This window comes from Ascidia mentula, chromosome 4, assembly GCF_947561715.1.
Source record: "Ascidia mentula chromosome 4, kaAscMent1.1, whole genome shotgun sequence".
NCBI classification, from domain to species: Eukaryota; Metazoa; Chordata; class Ascidiacea; order Phlebobranchia; family Ascidiidae; genus Ascidia; species Ascidia mentula.
This window is the reverse complement of record NC_138569.1, coordinates 1,178,372-1,195,687: the sequence shown is the minus strand read 5'-3', so window position 1 is coordinate 1,195,687 and position 17,316 is coordinate 1,178,372. Positions and strand designations below refer to the sequence as shown.

The 17,316-nt window shown below is 36.7% G+C and overlaps 2 protein-coding genes across 2 annotated transcripts in view; both read right to left on the bottom strand.

The window, feature by feature from the left end:
• Window positions 1-9,571, bottom strand: part of LOC145899869 (uncharacterized) — a 194,946-nt gene extending 185,375 nt beyond the window's left edge. Inside the window, exons 1-7 of the mRNA XM_082988798.1 lie at window positions 9,430-9,571; window positions 7,642-7,778; window positions 6,578-6,651; window positions 5,360-5,487; window positions 4,897-5,088; window positions 4,150-4,289; window positions 3,831-3,960 (exon numbers count right to left, since the gene is read on the bottom strand). Of these exons, the coding sequence (XP_082844924.1) occupies window positions 3,831-3,960; window positions 4,150-4,289; window positions 4,897-5,088; window positions 5,360-5,487; window positions 6,578-6,651; window positions 7,642-7,778; window positions 9,430-9,490 (862 nt within the window). The 5' untranslated portion in view covers window positions 9,491-9,571. The remainder of the gene's footprint in view (window positions 1-3,830; window positions 3,961-4,149; window positions 4,290-4,896; window positions 5,089-5,359; window positions 5,488-6,577; window positions 6,652-7,641; window positions 7,779-9,429) is intronic.
• Window positions 9,572-11,283: 1,712 nt separating this feature from the next.
• On the bottom strand, window positions 11,284-13,491 carry LOC145899868 (uncharacterized). The gene has a single exon (XM_082988797.1). The coding sequence runs from the start codon at window positions 13,489-13,491 to the stop codon at window positions 11,284-11,286; it is 2,208 nt and encodes a 735-aa protein (XP_082844923.1).
• Window positions 13,492-17,316: the final 3,825 nt, after the last annotated feature.

Below are 17,316 nucleotides of genomic sequence, written 5' to 3'. Positions count from 1 at the left end.
TATTTTAAATTTATTTTGGGATATATGTTAAATTATCACATTTTCCTGCATCTATTCTTTAAGTCAACCTTATGGGCACATTTTGTATTAAATAAGTATCGGTAACTGGCATCAACTAAAGTAAACCAACCATTTTGGGATTTAAGATAAACGTTCGTTTAATATTATACTACCTTTAATGCAACTTACAAGAACAAATAAATGATTCCCTACTGTTTAACAACATAATATACCTTAATTTGATATGTGTAAACCGGTGGAGTACTAGACAACCATGCAAGTGTTTCATTTCCACCTCCTAAAAATAATTTTATAAATCAAATGTTAAGATATGGCAAGTATTCAAGCATTACAAACCTGGTGACATTAAAACAGATGCATTAGGTGGAGGGTTTGAATACACAGTAATATCACATGGTTGGTTTGGTTGGCAGTTCAAATTGCTGTCAGTGTATGGTTGGTCTATAAAATTAATTAACTTGTAAAGATAACATTAGCACAATTACAAAAAATATGCAATTATCATTTCAAATAGTTTAAACAAATGTTAATTGACACATGATTTATCAATTGTCTAATTGTTATCATTAGCATTGTGCTAAGTGGTAAATCATTCATTGGCTTTAATGCACATATAGCACAAATTGTTTAATAGGGAAAAAATCTGCTACTTGTAGCAAAAGAGTTTCTAGCTTTTTCTGATTCTAAAGCAAGTAATGGAATTTTTGCAAATTTTAATATTATACATGTTAGGTGACATCCTCGGGTGTTATTTCATGTTTTCAGATTAAGAACTGAAAATAAACACAAAAACATAAGAAAAAACAACCTAATAGATTATTAGTTGCTATTTCCTGAGTGTTGTGAAAAGTAATTGCTACACAAGGTAAAGGTTTAAATGTAAAGGTTTTTCATGGGAAAAAAAGATAAAGAAACAGTTGCAGTAATTATTGCAAAAAAACTGTTCCACGATGAAATGTCTAATGTTATGCTTGGAATACAGAAGTAGGTTGCAAAAAATATGAACTTGTGTTTGGAATAGAACTAATGCAACCAATAGAAACCTTCACTAAACACCCAGTTATTAACAGGTTAAGCAAGACATAAAACAGAAAACAAATTATTTAATGATAATTTATTCATTCACCAGATACCAAACACTAGCACAGTTATCCTTCAATACAAACAAAGGTGTAGTTAATCTTATACAGAACAATTTGGGTTAGTTAAGATTTCTACTGAATGCTACATTTTGCAATAGTTTCCAAAACAAATTATTTACGCAACATGCCAAACAACACTCTGTTTTTAAGAGAAATACGAAAACATGCAGATTTGAATGGAAAAACTATTTCAAATTATCACCACATGCAAACTTTCTATGGTGCAAACTTACACTGAACATCAATGTTAATCCTTGTTTGGAAACTCCCAAACACATCAGAAGACTTGCATACATATGTACCAGTGTCATTTGGTGTAACATTTTTGGATAAAATGCTATTACCATTCACATCTAACTTAACATCAATCCCATCTTTTGTCCATTTAAAGATTGTACCAAGATAACTTTGGTAGTCAACAGTACATTTATATTTAACAGCATTGCTTTCATTGAGAAGCTTTGTTGCATTGTTATTAACTGTTTCACCATTAACTGTTATCTTTGGTTGTCCTGAATAATGTTTTAAAGAAAGAAATGTCTAAATTCAAAAAGAAACTTCAAAACTGACTTACTAAATGTTGGAACAGAAACAATTGAAATGGTTGTTCTGCTAGAATTACCAATACCATTATTGGCTTGACAAGTTGCATTTGTTGAATTACTAAATGATCTGCTTATGTTGCATGAATTGTTTCTTTCATTCAAGCTATTATATGACCAAACACATTGGGATTGGGGGTTTGAATCCACAGAGCAATTTAAGCTTATACTGGTGTTTTGCAAAATAATATATTGGTTTTCAGTGTGTTGAAATAACCCCTGTGCAGTGATGTGGATTGAAATTGATGGTGGATCTGAACATAACAAACAAAATCTTGTGAAATATGTATTAGTACCCATTCATCTTAAAACACATTTAATTGCAATTTAGAAGTTTGGAATTTGAACAATATTTTCGCATGAGAGAACTTGTTAATTTATATCAAATTTGTTTTTTTCAACAAACACATAAATTCATGTTCAATTCAGCTCTTGTTTATAAACTTCTTACAAATGTCATTTTTCAGACAGAATTCAGATTTAAACTTCAATTTTAAAGATTGTCTAAAAAAATATTATTCCATTTTCAAACAACTGAAGATTGGAAAGTTTTGATCAGAAGACTCATCGCATATGTACCACTATCAGTTTGTGAAACATTTTTAATTGAAATACTACCCTCACTAACACCAACGCTATATTCTGTTAAGATAACTGTGGTAGGCTACAGTATATAACAAATACAGAATCACTTTGGATCCGAGGCTACATTGTTTTATCAATTATGTTGCCATCAACTGTTATTGTTGAAGTCCTGAATAGGAATGATGCAGAAAACTCTAGCTAGACAACATAAGACCAAACACATGTGGATTGGAGATTTAAATACACAAAGCAGTTTAGGTTTATAGTGGTATTTCACAGAATAATATATTGGTTTTCAAGTTCCTAAATTGGTCCCAGCACAGCGATGTTTGAAATTGATGGTGGATTTGAATACAACAAATACCAAAAGACAAATATATTTTAATTTTAAAACAAATGTTGATTGTCAAATCGCCAACCACATTATTTATTGAGATTTGATTTAACTGGCACAATATGCTTATACTGCCATAGATTGCAGAAGAATGTAATGGTTTGTTTAAGTAAGCCTTGTATAGTAATGGTGGAATTTGACAGTCTATACCATTGGTTCTTAACTTTTTTTTTTTCAATCCCTTGGATCCTCTGCAAGCATTAATCGAACCCTGATAACATAAAGAATAAGTTAAGCATAAAAAGCAAACGAAATGGAACAGGAACTAAAATCAATCCAACACAATTTTATTGAATTTGGGTTACTGTGTCACTTTCGCATGCAGGGCTATTATGTTTTTCGTTTACGGCAGTTAAAAATGCAATTGTTTCAAGATGGATAGAAATTACATGTCCAAGAATTCGCATATTAATTCATATTTAGGACGCCAGGGTGAGCTTTAAATTCGCAGTACACCAATGCCACCAGAAAATAACTGTCAAACCGCAGCTGAAAACGAGAGCCCATTTTTTTTGTGAACCGGACCAGAATCTGCACCAGTTATTTGCAATATGATATAACCTAGGAATGTACCAAAACAGAAAAGATTCACATATAATCTTATTTCTGTGTACAAATTCCAACAACAATGCACATATTTAGCCTAGAGACTGCAATGTCTATTGATTACACCACAGCATGCAAAAATATGTTTCAAAATGTTCATTTGTGCAGTTTGTTTATGTCAGCCATGATTACGAACAATTTCCAATTCACGCCAAGTGCTCAGCAATTACTATCTTAAACTCATGCGAGTACAAATAGTTGTCATGTTCATTGTTACATCACAGAAGTTAAATTATGGTTACAATCTAACCTACCCGTGCCTATTTAAGTTATAAAACTAAATTTAAGCCCATTTAAGTTTCAAACTAAATAGGTCCTGGAATTAATTTAAAAGAAAAATATGATTCAAATGTTTGTTGAGTTTTTGTGAATCATTGGACCTTCGTCAAATCCCTGAAACGTCACCATCGAAGCCCAGAGGTTCGATCGAACCCAGGTTAAGAGCCACTGATCTATAAAATAAATATTTGCTAAACTTACAAGTTACATTCAATCTTTGTGGCTGTGACCATCCCATGTTGTTTTTTATTTTTGTGTATTTTGAAACAGCTTGACATCGAACTGTTTTTCCATTCATCTCACGAGTAAGAGTTAGATTAACTGTTTCATTCTGAATAAAAAAGGCTGATAAAATAAAATATCATAAGATTAAATTTTATTATATTAGCTGCTTCCAACTAATGTACTTATTTATGTAAATACATTTATATTTTTTGAGGACCAGTCACATATTTTTTGAAATAGAAATTATATTTATTAACCTAAACTGCATGAAGCTGCACTTAAAGAATTATCTTACAACTTTGTGGGTATGGTTTCCACGATCATCTTCAAAAATATATTCATAAGCAGGTGGAAATGATTCCATAAAAAAACATCCCATCCCCACAGTACTTCCCTCTTTTCCATTAAAACTCCCTGTTACAGTTGCAATTGGTGCTGTAATACAGATCACATGTTTTGCAACCACAGACTAAAACGTCCACATGGTATACATTACAGATGTTCATTTTAGCAAAAGTGTTAAAGTGTTGTGGTGTTTATGAAAATGTCAAAGGGCTAAACAATTGCATTGATGTTAGGGCCATTTTGTGATGAATTGGATGGACAATCTGTTTCGAAAAGGTATTGTAAATACAAACACAAAAGAGTATCTTTAAATTACTGATGCTGCCAGGCATGTGTTATTGCTGCAATATGGCTCTTCAGGCAATAATTTCGTTATATCAACATTTCACCCACCATGCAGCAGCCTCATAGTATATTTAGTTTTTAGTGGTTCATGTACCGTAGCTTTAAAATCAATCCTTGTAGAATGATTGTACTACCATTCCACATTGACAAAAGAACTCATACATATGCAAACATGTATAATTTGTGGCTTTCTTTTTAATCATAACGCCACTTTTTTACCATCCAAGCAGTCTGCTTTATCATGTTACACTAGAAATATACCAATAGTAGAGTGGTGATTTGAGCAGCTTCTTTTATAAACTTAAACTTATTCAATGACATGTAACCACCCTGCACAGTATCCTCATATTACCTGACCAACATTCCAACCCATCAGCTCCAAACCATGTTGCATCATTTTGACAAATTGTATCCCTGATACCAGGAGTTGAGTTGCTGTAAAACAACTCTTGGCCATTTGGACAAACAAAAACTCCACTTGCTTGGTAATTGTAAACAATTGCATTGATGTTAGGGCCATTTTGTGATGAATTGGATGGACAATCTGTGTCGAAAAGGTGTTGTAAATACAAACACAAAATAGTATATTTAAATCACTGATGCTGCCAGGCATGTTTAATTGCTGCAATGCAGCTCTCAGGAAATAATTTCATTATTTCAGCGTTCCAGGCACCATGCAGCAGCCTCATAGTATGTTTAGTTTCAGGGGTTCATGTAGCTTTAAAATCATTCCTTGTAGAATAATACTGTTTAAACGCCAATAAGTGGTTATTGTAAATTAGAGCACTAAACTAATCATATTTGTATTTTTACACCTGTAACACTAAAGTTAGACCAAGTCCAAATTCCAGCAAATTGCCACCCCAAGAGGGAATAGTTTGACATCACGTTGTAGAATGTTGTAGTGAAAAAATAGAATTGCCCAGTGGTGGAATATTCACATCTGTAATGTCATTAAATTCATATATATTCAAAATATGCTGTTAGATAGAAGATACATAACTTGCATTTGGAATTGTGTTGCAAAAACTTTTAAAATCACAACTTCTCCAAGAAGCAATTTCAAAAGTCCCAATTTTATATTGACAAAATCAAATTGACTTCAACATGCCTATGACAATACAATACATGTTTTGGACTTACTTAGTGGGCAGAGAGTTTTATAATGCACTTAACTGATAACCGGCCATACTGGTCAAAGCAAACCTTGGCTTAGTTTTGATTTTTTAACGACTTTCTTTAAACTAACTTCCATTTTCTTTTCTTTTTATCACATATATTGCACGACCAATTTTTATGTTTGTGGCAACATGCATGAGCTGTCAGTTATCCTATTCAGTAGGAGTATGTACTTGTTTGTGTCAGTGTTTAGTATTCTACTTGTTAGGATGTGTTTGCTATATGTTTATGTTAATGCTTTATGCTTGTATTCTATTTGAATATAAATAAGGTCTAATGTTATGTTGGAAATTGTAGTTGGATTGACTAACTTAAAGACCAAGAGAAGTTTACAAGCTTGACAAAATATATATACAAATACCTAAACTTTACCAGGAATTTGGTATGCTTTAAGTTTTGGGCCTTTTGTTTGCCAACACACACTAAGCTAGGACTGTACCATCAGCGAAAACTTTAATAATATTTAGCTATTGCAAGCGGCTACACGTGAAGATTGTGTAAAAGAAAACATGTCAACCCAAGACAATGAGATTGAAACATTTTACAAAACAATGATTCTTAACTACCAGTTTCAAGAATAAACTTCAAAACCAAAAAAGTAACTGGATAGTGATAACTTTCATCGTTTATGTCACTTAACATATTTCTGCACCTGTTTCAGTGACATTTGGTATTCTAAATTTACCACTCTGTGCCAGCAATAAACAATAATTTCCTAGAAATTAGCACACAAAACTGCACATATGGTTATTTCATCATACTTTTGTTTAACGACATGACTTTTTTTTTTCAATTTTACAACACCACTAAAATTTTTGAAAGTGCTAAAAGTTATTCTACAGTACTAGACATACCTTCGTTTAATATTTGCCAATGTTTCGGATTGGTTTCTGCATATTGCTGGACCATTATAAACAAAGGCGATTGTCTGTAAAACAACAACACAATTGTTTCAAAACATTCATACAATTTGTCTCATATTTTAAAATAGGAACACAAAGACAATTTACATCAAGGGTTTCCAAAGTGTGTCCTGCAAGCTAAATGTAGTGTTTCATTTATTCCACAGGTATGGTTTAATTTGTGTAGAAAATTGCCAGCCAAAGTGTGGATTAGACTTTTTTACTTTAAATTAAACTTGAAAATGGAGGTTAAATAAAATGCTTCACTGCCCTTGTTGGCAGTTTGGAAAACAAAAAAGTTAAGCCTCCAGGTTTCACAATCCTGGGCTTTCCGGGACCCACATACTACATGCTGAGATATTGTGGTTCGTAGTAGGTTAAATCTAGATTGTTTGTGACTCCACCTACTGATCAAAATCCTGCTTGGCAGTACATATGACAAACAAAGAGTCAATATGTTTTATTTGTTTTGGGACTCTCCTGTACCAATTCCACTAATTTGGTTGCACATTGTATCAGCAAAATCAGGGAGTTTTTTTTTTCAACAATCATTGCGAAACAGAATGAAGATAATATATAAAGAACTTGAACCAAGTTTTTAAATGATTTCTTTGCTGCACAGTAAGTAGTACCACACCATCCCAACTACCTGGACAGATAATGTGGAACTTGAAACATCACCATATCAATGCATAGATATCAATAAAATGTACTTTGTCATTTATAGGTGACACCAGCACACCAGCAGTTGGAGAGCAGCACTTTGTTTAAGATTAAGTACAGAATAATAGTTATAATTACGATTTGTGACTGATCTAGCATGGCTACAAGGCTAGTGAACCTTATAAGCTAAATGAAAAGGCGAAGATAACAATTATAAATGGCCTACACAGTGGGGCTGCCTTGTGTTGTGATAACATGTAACACTTCTGGATTGTCATTATGATGTGTATAACATAAGTAACGGACAAGGTAATGTTTATGTTACCAAACTGTATTCTCCAGTAAACACTTACTTCTTGACTTTTACCAAACTTGAGGCCTGCAGATCCACTTGCAGTTTTCCTGACATATGACTTCAATACAGCATTACTTCCACGAGCTTGATATGGGTAAGGGGTAAGTGTGTTGTTTACAATTAAAGACGTTTGCCCTGCGGTGAAATAAACAACAACACTGTTCAGAACATTTTGTGTGAAATGTCAGCATATACATTTCTTAAAATGCCATTTTACCAAACAACAATATGTACATACTAAAAAGTTACCAATATGCTTTTTTGCATTATGTATATTTTCGTTAAAGCATATAAAATATATGTACTTGTGCCACTAAATATTCCATGTTCATGTAATGCAAAATGTGAGTAACCAAATGATGCACATCAGTATGATATAAATTTTTTCTATTTTTGGAGCCGCGACTTTTTTCTGAAACGTTCATTGAATAAGATCTGACTTCATAAAATACTCTTCTTTCACTTTAACAACATCAAATGCCAGCACACGTTACCTACACATCTTGGAAAGCAGCAAGGTAGTCAATATTGACTACTTCATTAACTATAAAACGAAGGCAACTACAACGTTTATTCACCGCAGCTCGCTTTAACTGGGCATGTTTCCTGACGTGGTGCATTGTTACCTAACAAGGGCCATTTTTCGTTAATCTAACGACGAAATGTTTTTTAGTGTGTACGTTGTAGCAATGGCATGTAAACTCCATGTGTGTTAAGTCAATTAGTTTAGTTGTTAAACACGTTGCAAATATTACGCATGTACCCAAGTAAGACTCAAGAAAAAACTGCGCACGTGAATGTATAAAGAGGAATAGCGCGCCAACGCATGCGAAATAGAGTTTATTTTTATGTTTTTTTGATGGCGTAACCGCACATTTAATCCCTTTTTTGGTTACAAACATATTTATCTTTCTTTCAAAGTAACAGTAATAAATCAACGGCGCAGGTACTACCGAAAAACTTGCATTTGAGTCCATAGGGTTACGCAATTGCGCAGGCCAGGAAGCCACCGTAACGATTGGCGCTAATGCAGATCTACATATTTTGCAATGCTCGATCACAACTAACCTTATTGGTAAGCTGCAGACAGGGTGTGCACACGCACTGTTTCGACCTGTGAGGTCTCATCAGTGCAGCTGTTGCAGTGGCACTGTGCTAGCTTTAACACTAGCAGGCACATTAGATGCCCTAACCTTACAACTAACCTTAATTTACAACGAAAAATCGGTGATTCCCCACCCAATTTTTAACCTTACAACCCTCTTTAAAGTTATTATAGGTCCGCAAATAATTACAACACTGTACAGTACTATGTTCGTAAATTAGTCATTTATTGGCCCAAGTCATACGATTATACGATCAACAAATGTCATTTGACAGTTGTTAGCCGAAGTCATACGACAAAATGACTATGAAATACAATTTCAAAAACACCAATGCAGTGTAGTTTTAGTGTTGATGTTTGAACATTGATAAACATTGCTAACGTTTGTTAACTCACATTGTATGAATTGCACTGATTGCTTGTAATTTGCCACATTGCGGGAGAATTTACAAAAAGTGTTCAAGCAAAGACAGGGATTTTTTGGAGGGGAGCGAATTTTTAAGGAATTTTCCAATTTTCCGCTGTTAACAAGGTTAGTTGTTATCAAACAGCACAAAATTTGAATCCCGCCTGGTAGTGCAATATATTGTTTTGAAAACAATTGTAACATGGTGGTTTATCTGATAATCTTCTATAAGTTGCAAATAGCTAAAAAGTGCAGTATCGTATAAATCAACTGACCTTCACTGGAGCAACCAGATAAGAGAACAAATGCAACTTGAAGTAATAGTTTCACGATCATGGTAAAACAAAATCTTTTACACAACAAATATCTCAGCTACATGGAACCTGAAGCTGCACACAAGTGTTAAGCGACTGTGACACCATTCCAAGAATAGCGTTATCAGCTCTAATGCAACTGTATTAAGATGAGAATGAAATATCGCTCATCCCCAGTAACTTTCCCGCATAAGCTTTAGTCCATCGCATTGGCATGGCATAGCTATAATGCCTGCAAATTCCAAACTTAATTTTTTCGATCAGATTGACACGATTTGCGATGTTTGTGCGACATCTTGCGGTATAATATTTAGCTGCGATTTATGCAATATATATTGCTGTGTAGTTGGAAACGACATTGGTAAGTGCAAAGTATCAATTGATGAAATGACGATTGTTATATTGTGTTTGTGATGTAAACAAAGCACAACAGAGATTCAATGGAGCGTCAATTTAACGCAAATTGCAAACAATAGAACTCAGTCGTCACGCTTATGAACCGCGAAACCCGTCGAAATGACGGCGCATTTTCGACTCCCTCACAGCAGACATAAATTTTACTCGTAGCATAGTCAGCTATTCACCAGCGTTTGATCCAAATTAAAAAAAATGGGCGTTTGCCACCAATGCCCCTCAATAATGCCGGATAGCGTGAAATGTTCAAAGTAATTGCCGCTTCTCTTCTAAAATCTGGGTGTATGAAAAATAAAATCCACACAGGGAATGTTCCTAAAGACTCCATGAAGGCACCAAAACAACGCACAACATATTAATAATTGGGTGGGCGATCGACAGAATTATTCAGTAGTAACTAAATCAGTAAAACGTTTAATCTTTAGGCAAATACGCATTGCGTCTCGTATTGGTCGTGAACAATTGCTTGTAGAAATGTTTTCAATTATAACCAGCCGAATTCCTTACAGCCTTTTTCAGGGCTTTAGTCAGGCAGTCCATTGGTGGCGCCTTTTTCAGGTGTTGTTGAAAATCTGGTTTAAAAAGTACCAAAAATATTAAGGTGTTTTTTTGTGGAAAATTGCGTCACAAGAAATTTAAACATTTTTGATTTTGTGTTAATCCCCTTATGTACAGACTTTGTTTAGAATTATTTGCGAAACCTCACCGTGTGCTGTCCTAATTTGGATACATTTTTTTTCTGTTGAGCAATAGTAGTTACCCTTCACAAGAGAAATTGTCACCAGGTGCATGCAGACAAATTACCTCCAAAACTAAATTTTTGGGATTTAATTGTGAGATGGGACCTGAAAGGGCAGGTGGCTGCAATTATTAAATTAGGAATGAAAAACCCGCGTTCATTGATAATGAACCAAAATGACGGAAGTTAATCACAGATGTGAACTCGGTTACCAATGCTTTAAAAACTACTTGATCAGTAGACTCGTATAGTGGGCCAAGGAGAAATAATATTGTGTTTCTTGCTCACCTATCACGCGAAACAAAATATGCTGTATCAAAATAAATAAGACTACATGAAAAGAAAATATCAGCAAAAGACCAAACGCTGACGACATAAATCAGTATTTAATCAACAACGAGAATATCAATTGTTACTGATGCAGCCAGGCATATTTATTGCTTAATACTGCTCTTCTGGCAAACTTTATTGTATTTACGTTTCTCGACGTTTCGGCTATTATGCAACAGCCTTCATCAGGAGGAAGTATCTAAGTCTACCACAGTGGACGATTTGAGGCACATAAACAGAAACGCTAAAACGAAAGAAGAAGTGAAACAACGAAAAAGCGATAAGGGCGAACACACCTGCACAGTATACTTATCACTAACCGCACGGTTTTATCACTGTTTTTGAAGTGCGTAATGTCTATCGGCATAATTTTTCTCTAGCAAGTGTCGATAAACCGGTGGAAACAGAGTTTGTTTCTTGTCATTGAGTGATGACGCATGCGTATTGATGTTTAACGACTCTAAAAACATCCTCTTGTGCCTATCGGACTCGCGTTCCAAAATGATCGTTTTTGTAAAGTCCACCGCATGTCCTGATTCGGCCACATGTTGCGAAAGAGCCGTTTTTTCCTCATGGTTTCTCACGTCCCTTTGGTGCTCTTTTAATCTTGTTCTTAGCGCACGGCCAGTTTCACCAATGTATACGCCGCTGCAACCACCGCAGGGAATACTGTAGACCACACCCCTCGTGTCGAGCTTGTCGTGCATGCGGTTTTTTGGGTGCGATATTAAGGAACGTAGGGTGACGACCGGACGTTCAAAAACCTGAATATTAAAGTCGCCAAGCAGGCGTTTTAAAGTTTCCGAAAGTTCAGAAACATATGGTAGTACAACTACACCCGCAGGTTTCCCCTCATCACTTCTTCGCGTCAAACTTCGATTATGCCGGAGAAAAGAACGAGGATAACCGTTAGCAAGAAGGGCTTTATTAACATAACCCACCTCTTGCTCTCGTTCAGCGTCATCAGTTATCAATGATTCGGCACGATTATGTAACGAGCGTACTACCGCCCTCTTGTGTGCGATCGGGTGCGCCGAGCGAAACGACAGGTACCTGTAGGAATGGGTGGGCTTGCGGTACACCCTTGTAGAGAGAGTCCCCTGATCTTCTTTCCGAACCAGAACGTCTAAAAATGACAACTCACCCCCTCGCTCGCGCTCCATTGTGAACCCGATGCTCGGTTCAATGGAGTTAAGATGCGTGAGCAGTGATTGGACGTCATCCCGTCGTACGACCACGAATGTGTCGTCCACATAACGTCTCCAAAAACTAGGAGGGTTAACAAACGTTGCCAACGCCCTGTTCTCAACCGATTCCATGGCAATGTTTGCGACCACAACGGAAAGTGGGGATCCCATAGCAGTACCAAAAATTTGTTTATAAAATTTACCTCTAAAGGCAAGATAGGTTGCATCCAGGCACAACTCAAGACAATGCACAATGTCCGACAACGGCCACGAGCAACGTTGTTCCAATGTCTCGTCCATGCGTAGTCTCTCCGCTGCTTCGTCCACCGCTAGCTTTACCGGTACGTTGGTAAACAAGGAAACCACATCAAAAGACACCATTTCCTCTTCTTCGTGCACACACAGCTCTTTTATCTGCGTAACAAAACTGGCAGAATTCTTAACGGTTTTATCCGTCTTCCCCACCAGGGGCACCAAAAACTGTGCCACGTGTCTAGCCAGATTATATGTTGGCGATCCGATAAACGAAACTATCGGCCGTAAAGGGACACCTGGCTTGTGAATTTTGGGCAATCCATATAGCCTGGGGGTCCGACCATCTGTACTGTGCAATTCGAAAAATTCTCTCATTGACAACACCTGTCTGTCCCTGTATAGGCGTCCAACTATCTCATTGACCCTCCGCTCTACAGCATGACATGGGTCCCGTTTTACTTCGCGGTAAGTTTCTTTGTCTCTCAACATAACATTGAGTTTGTCGTCGTAAACTTCTCTATCTAAGACAACGGTAACGTTCCCTTTGTCAGCGGGGACAATCACAATGTTCTCATCTTCACGTAACTGCTTCACAGCGACGTATTCTTCGCGTGACAAGTTGTGCTGCACACGGCGATGGCTTCTAATGCAGTTCACGACCTTGCTCTGTATCAATGACCTTATGTGGGCTGGCTGGTGAGCGATACCTTTCTCCACTGAAGCAACCACCTGTTTCCAAGGCACGTGGGATTCCGCGATCGCATAGTTCAAACCGAGGGATAGTACGTGTGATTGCATAGGTGTGAGCGTGCGACTAGAGAGATTTATAACCCATTTCGCGTTATCCGTTGTAGGCCTTTGTTGTGTGGATTCCTTCTTGCATAACATCATTAACCGCAGTAAACCTTTCTCCTTGCCCCTTTCATACGCCTTCGTACCGCCAATCTCGGCATAAGCGTTCATCTTTGCCCACACATCGTCTCGCAGGGTCTTTTGCATATTCTTTCGTAACCACGACATCTCTTTCGCGTTCTGTTCAATTGCTAAGTGGGATGATCTTATTCGAAGGTTTATAAATTGAAAACCAGCTCTGCGCATTATGTTTCTGCCCTCCCAAGATTTCAACGGAGGTCGAAAGCGTAGGCTATGTGGTAAGACCTTTTCCCTCAAGCAAGCATGATTAAAATGCAGATGCGCTCGATGTTGTGCACTGACCACGGCTAGACGTACATATCTTCGTAACTGGCCCAGTATATCAGACCCATACGTGTCTTTAACTTCTTTAAATAAATTGTTACTGATGCTGCCAGGCATATTTATTGCTTAATACTGCTCTTCTGGCAAACTTTATTGTATTTACGTTTCTCGACGTTTCGGCTATTATGCAACAGCCTTCATCAGGAGGAAGTATCTAAGTCTACCACAGTGGACGATTTGAGGCACATAAACAGAAACGCTAAAACGAAAGAAGTGAAACAACGAAAAAGCGATAAGGGCGAACACACCTGCACAGTATACTTATCACTAACCGCACGGTTTTATCACTGTTTTTGAAGTGCGTAATGTCTATCGGCATAATTTTTCTCTAGCAAGTGTCGATAAACCGGTGGAAACAGAGTTTGTTTCTTGTCATTGAGTGATGACGCATGCGTATTGATGTTTAACGACTCTAAAAACATCCTCTTGTGCCTATCGGACTCGCGTTCCAAAATGATCGTTTTTGTAAAGTCCACCGCATGTCCTGATTCGGCCACATGTTGCGAAAGAGCCGTTTTTTCCTCATGGTTTCTCACGTCCCTTTGGTGCTCTTTTAATCTTGTTCTTAGCGCACGGCCAGTTTCACCAATGTATACGCCGCTGCAACCACCGCAGGGAATACTGTAGACCACACCCCTCGTGTCGAGCTTGTCGTGCATGCGGTCTTTTGGGTGCGATATTAAGGAACGTAGGGTGACGACCGGACGTTCAAAAACCTGAAAATTAAAGTCGCCAAGCAGGCGTTTTAAAGTTTCCGAAAGTTCAGAAACATATGGTAGTACAACTACACCCGCAGGTTTCCCCTCATCACTTCTTCGCGTCAAACTTCGATTATGCCGGAGAAAAGAACGAGGATAACCGTTAGCAAGAAGGGCTTTATTAACATAACCCACCTCTTGCTCTCGTTCAGCGTCATCAGTTATCAAATCGTCCACTGTGGTAGACTTAGATACTTCCTCCTGATGAAGGCTGTTGCATAATAGCCGAAACGTCGAGAAACGTAAATACAATAAAGTTTGCCAGAAGAGCAGTATTAAGCAACGAGAAAATCGTTTTCGTGTTGTCCGTGCATCCGTGCATTTTGTAACCAGGTTTTTTACCATGTGCTCTGTGTATGTTTCAACGTCATTGCTAGACTGATATGTTGTATTTTTCGTCTTTGGAATAAAAGCATTCACCTCTCACGAGGACCGGTTTTATCTACTGGCAGTGTTTATAATTTTATTCGGATTCCACTATTTGCAAGCGAATGAATATCCCTGTTAAGGTGACCTGTTGTTGATTAATACGATACCCAACTATTTTCGTATTTATGTTAATAAATCTTTGTCCCATTACATGTTCTGGTGTGGATGCAACTATTTGCAATAAAATATGTTTAACCATGAAAAAACAGGGAGGTGTTGAAGAGAGTATAATTTTACAAGAAAAAATTACGGCCAAAACAGCACTCCCAACATCAATCTTCGGCAGGTGCATTAACTAGGAAGGTGTACTGCAATATGATCAGGGCAGCATGTGATGATTACACCCTGCCTTATTTCCCATTCACATCCAAATCCGTAAATCAACCATGCGTATCATGTATCACCATAACAACGTCCAATCATATGCAAGTAATTTTTTTTGTGAACAGCCTATATTTATGCAAGTACTTTTACCTGAAGGAAATATTGCGCACTTTTTCTATCATATGATAAGTTTGCTAGGAACACAATTTTCACATTGGTGAAAAATTTTGCCTGACTATGGTGATTAACTTCTGCGGTTTTTGCATCAAATGAATGCCTTAACCCATGAAAGTGAAATAGTACAGACAAGTAACAATTGCATTTAAGTATTTGCTGGTTATTTACACTTACGCCTGTAACACAATCGAACAGAAACTCGGCAACGTGAGGGAAATACAAAATAATTAGGTACCCATATATGCATTAGAAAAACGTGATACAGTTTGACGACAAAATCTACATTAAAAAGATTGTTTCAAAACCTTTACCATGATAATTGTTTGCATGTGATATTATTGAAAAATGTTTGACATTTTTAAAAATATGATTCTTGCACGTACTTTTTAAAAACAGATCTTTGTAAAAGGAGGCCACATCCACTCAAAACACGATTCATTATATTTAGTATGTATAGGTTACAAATGATAATTGAACGAGAAAAAAAATGCATAGATTAATAACACACGACTTAAATCCCGTCCAAAACAACACAAAAAAGAACATAAGAAACCGCGTCCTACCTTCTGTTACATGCAAATTGACCTTATTATGCATACAAAATGTGTCGCCTATTTGCGTAGAAATGAAAGGGTAGCAACAGTAATTAATTGTTCCACCAAAAATGTCAGTATTAGATAAAGGTAATGACTAACTTTAAGGTTGTACTTTCTGTTTCTGGTTTTGATGTATAAATGAGTGATTTCGATAAGTGTTAGTTTTGTTTAACAGAAGTTAGTTTTGAAATTTTCTGGTTGAAAAGCGAAATGATCTTTCATTCACTGCCACTCTTTTGTGTGATTCTTGGCTTTGTAATGATAATTTGGAAACTTACATCTGTTGTAGGTAAGTCGGCGGCTAAATTTTCTATGTTATGGCGAGTACCACAATAAAATCTCGAGACGTAAGGGACTGCCATAAAAGAAGTTACAGTCAGACACACACGTTTCAAGCAGATGTCGTGTTCACGTGCAATAATTGTCTCAATGAATAATGCTTTTTAATTTTCTTTGGCTATACTGACCTGTCGCCAGTTAAAACTTAAAAAAGACCCTTAATTTCATCATTTCCTTATGGTTGGTGCGATCATCGTTTGAATATTTATAGATAATCGAAACATGAGATTTCTCTATTTGGTTTCCAAACATACAAGCTGTTGGCCATTACAGGAGGTGAATGTGAAACAAGAAGATGCACAAGAAAGTTTAAATTTGTTATGATTTATTGTAGTTTGCTCTGATCCGCCCCAAGACAGTAGCCTCAACATATCCACAGGTGGAATTTACCATAAAGGCGACCGTTTGAACTACACTTGCTCTAATTCAGCGCTAACTCGGGTCGGCGATGCGACGACAGAATGCACTGATGTTGGATGGAGCTTGTCACCTCTTCCAACCTGCAGAGCAAGTAACATAGGTTTTGAAACCACATATTTAGAAGAAAACCACATCGGGATTCGTATCCATTCGTACAGACTGGGTTCAAATCCCGGTGTGATAAAAAAACTAAATTAGTGACCCATTCATTTGTTACTTGATACGCACATATTAAAAAAACTTTTGATTAAATTTGTAATGTATTAAAATCCCAACACAGCGATCTTTAGACAGCTCAGATCGATTTATTAAGAGAAAAATATATTTCGCCTAAAACGGCATCATCAGTTTCTCCATTAACCAAAACTTATTCAAATAGAGTGATTCTATTATTATTGATACGGTGTGCGATCGACAGCCTGCCAGGGGCCTTTGGTTTTTTGATCCAGTTTTTATTTACTTATCACATTGATTAAATTTGTTTACAGTTTGTGTTTGAATTACTTTTGCTTTTAATCTGTTCCCATCCGAATTTTCCACCCATGACCTATGCAAAACTTTCCACATTGTTCAGGGTGTGGGCCACCACCGGCTTTAACAAACGGAGACTACACAGTCACAAA

Coding starts and splice junctions, on each gene's coding strand:
- LOC145899868 (XM_082988797.1), bottom strand. CDS start 13,491: ATGCGCAGAGCTGGTTTTCAATTTATAAACCTTCGAATAAGATCATCC.